Source organism: Acinonyx jubatus, chromosome A2 (assembly GCF_027475565.1).
Source record: "Acinonyx jubatus isolate Ajub_Pintada_27869175 chromosome A2, VMU_Ajub_asm_v1.0, whole genome shotgun sequence".
NCBI lineage: Eukaryota > Metazoa > Chordata > Mammalia > Carnivora > Felidae > Acinonyx > Acinonyx jubatus.
In genome coordinates this window covers 52,582,685-52,591,277 of record NC_069383.1, presented here as the reverse complement: position 1 = coordinate 52,591,277, position 8,593 = coordinate 52,582,685, and the positions used below count along the sequence as shown (strand labels likewise).

The 8,593-nt window shown below is 37.7% G+C and overlaps 1 protein-coding gene across 1 annotated transcript in view; it reads left to right on the top strand.

Annotated features, from left to right (window-relative positions):
- Positions 1-6,485: 6,485 nt before the first annotated feature.
- Positions 6,486-8,593, top strand: part of STK31 (serine/threonine kinase 31) — a 75,017-nt gene continuing 72,909 nt past the window's right edge. The window contains exons 1-3 of the mRNA XM_015081021.3: positions 6,486-6,670; positions 8,335-8,381; positions 8,470-8,522. Of these exons, the coding sequence (XP_014936507.3) occupies positions 6,612-6,670; positions 8,335-8,381; positions 8,470-8,522 (159 nt within the window). The 5' untranslated portion in view covers positions 6,486-6,611. The remainder of the gene's footprint in view (positions 6,671-8,334; positions 8,382-8,469; positions 8,523-8,593) is intronic.

Sequence of the window (8,593 nt, the reverse complement as noted above, 5' to 3'; positions counted from 1 at the left end):
TGTGAAAGCCAGAGTGCTGCCTCCATAGCACCCTTTAAGGAAAAATCTCATCTGCAGACGCTGGCAATCTGTGCTGATGATCCAGCCCAAATAGTAAAGGTGGCAAGGCCACAAAGGAAACGGAATGCACAGCCTCAATCGTCTCCTCCAGCAAAGTCAGTATGCTGACAGGAAAAGATTAGAACCTTGGATCATAGAATGGGAATATTTGTGTTGGTGAGCCTGAGAAACTTGAACTCTGATGTTCCCTTGGTTCTCTGAGCCACAGAAGCAGACTCTTCTCCTCCACTTTGCTGATGGAGATCAGTGTACACTTGTTTGGAGATCCTGCATAGAATTTATCGGGGGCACTTGCATTGTAAGATGATACTTGCCCTCCTCAAGACCCACCCCTGCTACCTCTCCTTATTCCAAACTGATAACTAGGATCAGGTCTCAGCATACCCTAAGTGGGGAAATACAGTCCTTCCTATAGGAGGATAAGTTACAACTGAATGAACTGCAGGTTCTTCTTAAAATGTATTGTCAGGAACCTGGGAAATATGCCTGGAAATAGGTCTCGAAGGTGTTGGAGGGGGATGGAATATATGGCTTGATAGGAGAGAGTAACATGGTAGCACTTAAACTCCTAACTTGGGTTTTAATGCCTTAGATATCTGGAGTTGGTCCTAACACTGCTAGGGTGGCATCTGGAAGATATGGTGGAAATGCTAGAATTTATCTGGCATGGTATTGAGGAAGGGGTCACAAAACTCAACGAAGTCACAATGTTAGAATGGATGTGTTGTTTGAAACTTCAGAAGCTACCACTTGAGCATTTTCCCTGTGAAGGCTCAGATGACACTCACAATTAAGGCAATAAAAAATGTAATGGTGAAGAGTATACTGGCAATTTTGAGAAGATTGGCTGTGGCTGACATCTACAGGCTAGAATTGATGGTAGAAGATGCTGCCATGATCTTGGGATCCTTGATATCAATGTAGATGATGGGATGCAGTTGAAGGCCAGGTTGTGGAACTGAACTGTCCGATGCCCAGTGGACATAATTAATGGATACCAAGGCATGGATCTGTGAAGGACTTTAAAATCGTGGTGTTCCAAGGGGCAAGATAGAAGGACAGCTGATTAGGTTGTTACTTGATTTGTAAATCCACTTGTGTAACTACTGGATTCTTCACCTAGTTTTCAGACTTCAGGTAGGTCAGATCTAGAGCCCACTCATAGAAGGGAGAGCCCAGATTCCCTTGAGGAGGGGTCCTCCAGTATATATGATAAACATCATGCATATACTTGCCCCAGAGGGGCACCCATTAGGGGCAGTGGAGAAAGAGGAATACTCAGATTTTCAACCAAGGACTTCTGGATATAGCATCTGAGCTCATATGGATCCCAAAGAACCCAAAACACCATTATGGTCCTCTGGTTGTATGCAACCCAGTGATAAATGGAGTCCTAACCAAAGTCTGTCCCAGTGAGTATAATGTATCTGGCCCCACTTTTTGTTTATTTCTAAAGTACCTAAATATATATAATTGGGACAGATATACTCTACTTAGAAGCTGATAGAGTCCTTGAGCCTACATTGATAACACTTGCTTCATGCCCCAGATACTGTTCAGATGCTGTAGGTTTGGGTCAGAGTTAATGACCCAGGGGCCTCCCTTGACCAAAGCATTATATAGGCACAAAGTCAGTAAGGATATAGAAGACTTGAACAACTATTAACCAACTTTATGTAATTGACATTTACAGAACACTCAACCCATATATTTTTTTTAATGCACATGAAACATTTACTAAGATTGACCACACTCTAGGTCACAAAACAAGTCTCAATACTTTTAAGATAATTCAGGTCATGATGTCTTCTGATCATAATGGAATTAAATTAGAAATCAGTAACAAATACATCTGGGAAATCTCCAAAAATTTCTAAGTTATATAATATCTAAATAATCCATGGGTAGAGGAAAAAAGTAAAAAAAGGAATCAAAGTACTTTTAACTGAATGAAAATGAAAACTATTTGTGGGATTTAGCTAAAACAGTATTTAGAGGAAAATTTATAGCATCAAATGCCTGTATCAGAAAAGAAGAAAGATTTCAAATCAGTTTCAACTTAAGGAACTGGAGAAAGAAGAGAAAATGAAAACTAAAATAAGAAAAAGGAAATAATAAAGACCAAAGCAGAAATATAAAACAGAATGCAATAGAGAAAATGAATAAAACAAAACAGTTTGTTTGAGAAGACCAATAAAATTGATAAACTTCTATAACCAGACTGATCAGCAAAGGCTAGAAAGAAAGAGAACACACAAATTACCAATATAAGGAATGAGAGTTATGACATCACTATATGTTCTATTAGAAGGATAATAAGGGAATGTGATAAACAACTTTATGCCAATGAATTGGACAACTTAGACTGAAATAGATAAATTCCTTGAAATACAAAAACTGAAGTTCATTCAATAATAAATAGATAACCTGTTTAGCCCTTTATTGTATGCTGTTAGCTCATATATCAATTAAAGAACTGATTTATACTTAAAAATCTTCCCACAAAGAAAATTCCAGGCCCAGATGGCTGTACTGTGAATTTTACCAAACATTTAAGGAGCAAAGATGACTAATTCTATACAGCCTTTTCCAGCAAATTAAAGTTGGGAATTCTTTACAATTTAATCTATATGGCCAGCATTACTCCGATATGAAAACCAGACAAAGACATCACAAGAAAAGAAAGTTTCAGACTAATTCCTCTCAAACATAGATACAAAAATTCTTAATTTTGGCAAATCTAAGAATATGTAAAATGGATAATATTTCATGATTGAATGGGTGTTTTCCAAGGAATGGAAGGTTGGCTTAACATGAAAATTAATATAATTCATCATATCAACAAACTAAAAAAGAATCACATGACCATCTTAATAGATGTAGGAGTACTTGACAAAATTCAACACACATTCAAGACAAAAACTCTCAGCAAACTAAGAATTAAGGTAATTTCTTCAATCTGATAATGGGTATTTACTAAAAAGCCACTGCTAACATCACAGTTAATGCTGAAAGGCAAACGCTTTCCTCCTCAGATGAGGAACATGGCAAGGATGGCTGCTCTTGGCACTTGCATTCAACATACTGGAGGTTCTAGCCATTGCTATAAGGAAAGATAAAAGAAAAGATACTCAGATTGGAAAGGAAAAAGTAAAAGTCTTCATTTGCATGTGACTTATATGCAGATAATTCTATTAAATATACTAAAAAAAACTCACCGGAAATAAGTGAATTTAGCAAGGATGCAGAAAATAAGATCAATATACAAAAATTATATTTCTATATACTATCAATGAAACAACTAGAAATTGGAGTCAAGAAAATAATAACATTTACAATAGCATAAAGAATTCTTAGGGATAAATCAGACAAAGATGTACAAAACCTTTTATTTTGTACATTGAAAAATTTGTTCATTGAAAAAACATTGAAAAATACAAAATATTGCTCAGAGAAATAAAGTAATATATAAAAAATGGGGATATATACACAGTGTTCATAGATCAGAAGACTCAATATTGTTAAGATGTCAATTCTCAGTGTATAGATTAAATGTAATTCCAATAAAAATCTCAGCAGACTTTGTGTATGTGTTGTGTGTGTAGACATTGACAAGTTAATTCTAAAATTCACACAGAACTGCAATGCTAAAACAATTTTGAAAGAGAACAATATTGGAAGGCTTACAGTACCTGCCTTATAATAAGTATCTGTCTATAATAAGTCTTAAAGACTTATTATAAAACTACAATAATCAAGATGGTGTGTTTTTAGACTAAAGCAAATATATTAGTGTAACAGAATAGAGAATTCAGAAATAGTCCTACACATGTATGGTCAGTTGATTTTTTTTAAATGTTTATTTATTTTTGAGATAGAGAGTGAGCAGGGCGGGGGGACGAGGGGGAGAGAATGCGCACGAGAGAGAATCCCAAACAGGCTCCACGCCATTAGCCCAGAGCCCAATGCGGGGCTTAAAACCATAAACCGTGAAATTGTGACCTGAGCCAAAACCAAAGTCAGACAACTGACTGAGCCAGCCAGGGACCCCTGGTCAGTTGATTGTTGACAGTGATGTTAAGGCACTTCAATGGAAAAAATAATAGCATTTTCAACAAATGGTGGTGGAAAAACTGGACATCCAAATGCAAAAGTATAAACTTTGATTCATGCTTTGCATCTTATACAAAAATGAACTCAAAAAGAATTATAGATCTAAACAAAGCCTAAACATGTAAAATTTCTAGTAGAAAATATAGGAAGCTTTTGTGAACTGGGTTAGCCACTGATTTCTTAGATACAACACAAAAGCATGATCCATAAAAGACAAAACTTATAAATTGGACTTCATCAAAATCAAGAACTTCTGCTGTTTGAAATACTCTTTTTAGAGAATGAAAAAATAAGCCACAAACTGCGAGAAAATATTTGCAAATTTGAAGGAGTTATATCCGCAGTATATAACAAACTGCAAAGCTCAATAAGGAAAGAATTCAGTTAAAAAATGGGAACAAGTCTGAACAGACACTTTACTTAAGAAGTTGTATGGTTGGGAAATAAACATGAAAAGATGCTCAACATTTTTAGTCAATAGAGAAATGGAAATTAAAACTACAAGGAGATGCTATTGTACATAAATGTCTAAACTTAAAAACATGGACCATATATAGTCGGTTAAACATCCTGACTATTTTTTTTTTTTTGCAACTTACTCTTGATTTTGGCTCAGGTCATGATCTCATCCTTTGTGAGTTTGAGCCCTGACTGGGGCTCTGCCTTGCTGGTGTGGACCCTGCTTGGGATTCTCTTTCCCTCTCTCTCTCTGCCCCTCCCCTGCTTTCTCCCCCCCTCTCAAAATAAGTAAGTAAACTTAAAAAAATAAAAATAAAAATACAGAAAAAGAAAAATAAATCTATATATGGGGCACGTGAGTGGCTCAGTCGGTCGTGTGTCCAACTTCAGCTCAGGTCATGATTTCATGGTTCATGAGTTCGAGCCCTGAGTCAGGCTCTGTGCTGACAGCTCAGAGCCTGGGGCCTGCTTCTCTGCCCCTTCTCCATGCTCTCTCTCTCTCTTTCAAAAATAAACATTAAAAATAACAACAACAACACAGACCATATAAGATGATGATGAGGATACGGGGCAACTAGAACTCTTAAACACTGGTGTGGGAATATAAAATAGTAAAACTATTTTGTGAAAATAGTCTAGGAGTTTCTTAAAAATTTAAACACATGCAATAATATGACCCAAACATTCTACTCCTAGGTATTAACCTGGGAGAAATGAAGGCATATGCCCATACAAAAAGTTGCACATGAATGTTCATAGCAACTTTATTTGAAACAATCCCAAACTGGAAACAATCTAAATATTAAAAGGTAGATAAATTGTGTTATATTCATGTAATGGAATAGTACTCAGCAATAATGGGCAATAAACTGTTTATACACATGACAAAATGGATGAATCTGAAAATAATTATGCTGAGTGAAAGAAACCAGACAGAATATACATAGTGCATGATTTCATTAACATCAAATTCCAGAAAATGCAAACTAATGTATGGTGACGGAAAGCAAAACCTGTCATTTTGAGTGGGGGGGGGGAAGCCAAGTATTTTTCTGGGGCATGAGGATACTTTTGAAGGTGGTGAAGGAAATGTTTGTTACCTTGATTGTGAGGATGATTTCAACAGTTGTATACATATGTTCACCTATAAAATTGCATACTTTTAATAACTGCAGTTTACTGGATGTTAATCATACCTCAGTAAAGCTGTTAAAAATTAACAGGGATGGGGTGTTTGGGTGGTTCAGTGGATTAAGCCTCCAACTCTTGATTTTGGCTCAGGTCATGATCTCACAGTTTGTGAGATCAAGCCCAGAGATGGGCTCCATTCTGAGAGGAAGAGAGAGGAAGAGAGAGGAAGAGAGAGAGAGAGAGAGAGAGAGAGAGAGAATGAGAATGTTAAATGAGCTCATGCAAAATTCACCTGACAGCCGAAATCAAGAGACCAGGGCTCAACCCAGCTCAACCCACTGAGCCACCTAGGCGCCCAACAGAGATAACTTTCAACTGTTGTGCAAAATTTGCCACAAATAGGTGCATATAACAGCTAAGCTCTACTAATTTTTGTTCCTTACTGTTCTGAAAAAAGGCCGCAACAATAGAAAGATCTGATGCCAAGGTTTGGCTGGGAAGTGCTTGTAAAGCTACTGATTTAAAAGTCACATTTCATTTACTTATTTTCCAACTTGTATAACAAATGTTGGGATTCTTCTATTTCGGTTGTTTTAAAATTTAAATCAATATGAGCAAATTAGTAGACTGTGGAATCCAAACCACTCTCTTCCGTCATTATTTGAGGCCTTGTAAAATTAACCTCCCACCTGCCATCGCGCGTGGAGCCCGGAAGCTCAGGAATCCCCGCACTTGCAGCCTCTGTGCGCAGCTTTCCCCGTGCGTGGCCCCGCCCAGTACGCCGTGCCCCAGGCCCCAGGCTTTGGCGGCCACGTGAACCAAGCAGCGGCTCCTGAAAAGCCACGGTGATGGCGCAGCAACGTGGGCGCAAGCGCAGTGCGGGGCCTGAGCGACCTAGGCACGCGTGGTAAGTCTCTGCACGTGCGCGACGGCGGGCTGACGGCAAGCCGCGGTGGCGGGCGGTGGAGGGCCGAGTGCCCAGCATGTGGGGTCAGGGGCACTTTTCTGGAGCTTCTGTGGTGGAAAGTGTGAGGTCAGTGGTAGGCTTTTTGGTAGGTGCGGTTGTAGCCGCCGTAAGGACCGTCTTTTCACCTCTGCTTGCCTTTTAGGTCTCCCAAGTATGGGGTAAGGCCCATTTCCTGGCCTTCCTTCGCCTTGGAGCCGCCCACCTATTTCTGAGGGTGCGGGGCACCCCCGGTTTTGAGTGCAGGGCTGCGAGGCGAAACCTGTTTACAAATAACTTGGGCCTACGTAGTCTCGGTGGAGATGGGGTCTTGCAGGCCTGTTGTGCGGTGGAGTTCTCTTTTCCCGCAAATTCTGTGCCATTTAAACTTCAAAATCCCTCATAAAATAGGTGTCAAGGGGCAACCTGGACTCACTTATTCCGAATTTTGCCACGAGTTGGAGATTTGGAAGTGCCATCTGGTAATCCACTTTTGCTGGAAGCGGGTACAGCGTCGGTTTCTTCATAATCATCGCGGGAAAGTCTTTTTGACCCCTTTTAAAATCAGATTTTATGATGAACCATACAGCTTCTCGGCATTTCCAGATATTTTCAGTTTTACTAAATCTAAGCCAATGGCTTACAGAGAAATACAGTCTCTCTAAACATTTCATCTTGGTTTTACGACTTTTTGCTCAATTAAATAAAAAAAAAAATTTGACCAGTAGTGGAGGTAGGATACGTATTTTGAACACCTTTTCATGCAGCTTAATGTATGTGAAAAAACTATATAAGGTATAACAAAAACCAGAAGAATAAAAGTTTAAAATTTTTGACTTTTTTTTTTTTAACCTGGGACAATTTTTCTCTTTCTGTAAGTACTTGAGGGAGCATTTGAAACTCTGGTGTAACACAGTTCTTCGGTAACTTTTAAAGCTCTTAAAAAGCCTGTTTTCTGTTTCCTTCCAAGAACTAACATTTATGTAAAGGGCAGTATTCTAGTATATTAATGATAAAGTTATAAACGAGTAGACATTTATTTTGAAATATTTTGGAGTTAGAAAGTATAATACTATGTAATGAAAATTAGTTTTGAAGTAATAGGCAAAATTTGATTTGATTTTGCAGTCTTTAATTGAAATATCTCTTCAAAAATAGAAATCACTGTACCTTTTAAATAAAATTGATTATCAGTCTGAAGCGTTTGGTCTCTATATATTTGTAGTGTTTCTTTTTGTTTGAATTGTAGAAGTCCTGCTCTCCTTTTGGGAGGGCATCAATTTTTTTGAAAGAATATGCATATTGTTCTGAAGTATTGATTTACGTAACTGACTAGAATATGTCTAGATATCTACTTCAGTGTAAATTTGTAAAATCTTGGCTAAAAGAGATAATTTCAAAAGATAGAGATTGTATATGATGAAATTGCAGAGTACAGTATACTCAAGACAAGAATTATTGGAGAAAATCTCTCAGGTCATGTTTGATATAGAGGTTGAATTTTGATAACTTTATTTAGGAACAAAACATACTTGCAGGAATTTGAACATTATATAGTTTAGGCTTTCTTGATTCACTGTGAATGGACAGATTATTAGAACTTAATTTAAGGTATTGAATTGTTTTAGTTTTTCAGGAATTGCCCAGATGGATGAAGATACACATTACAATAAAGGTACTGACACTAAAAATTATTTTTGGATGTAAGAGCTAGATAATCTTGATTAATTTCTAATTTTCTTTGCATTTTGATTTGGTTTTAGTTGAAGATGTGGTTGGAAGTCATGTGGAAGATGCAGTAACATTTTGGGCCCAGGTAAATAGCCTGGTTGATTTCTTTCCCCATCCCTTTCCTCCACCAACCCAGGTCCTGCTCAACAGAAACAA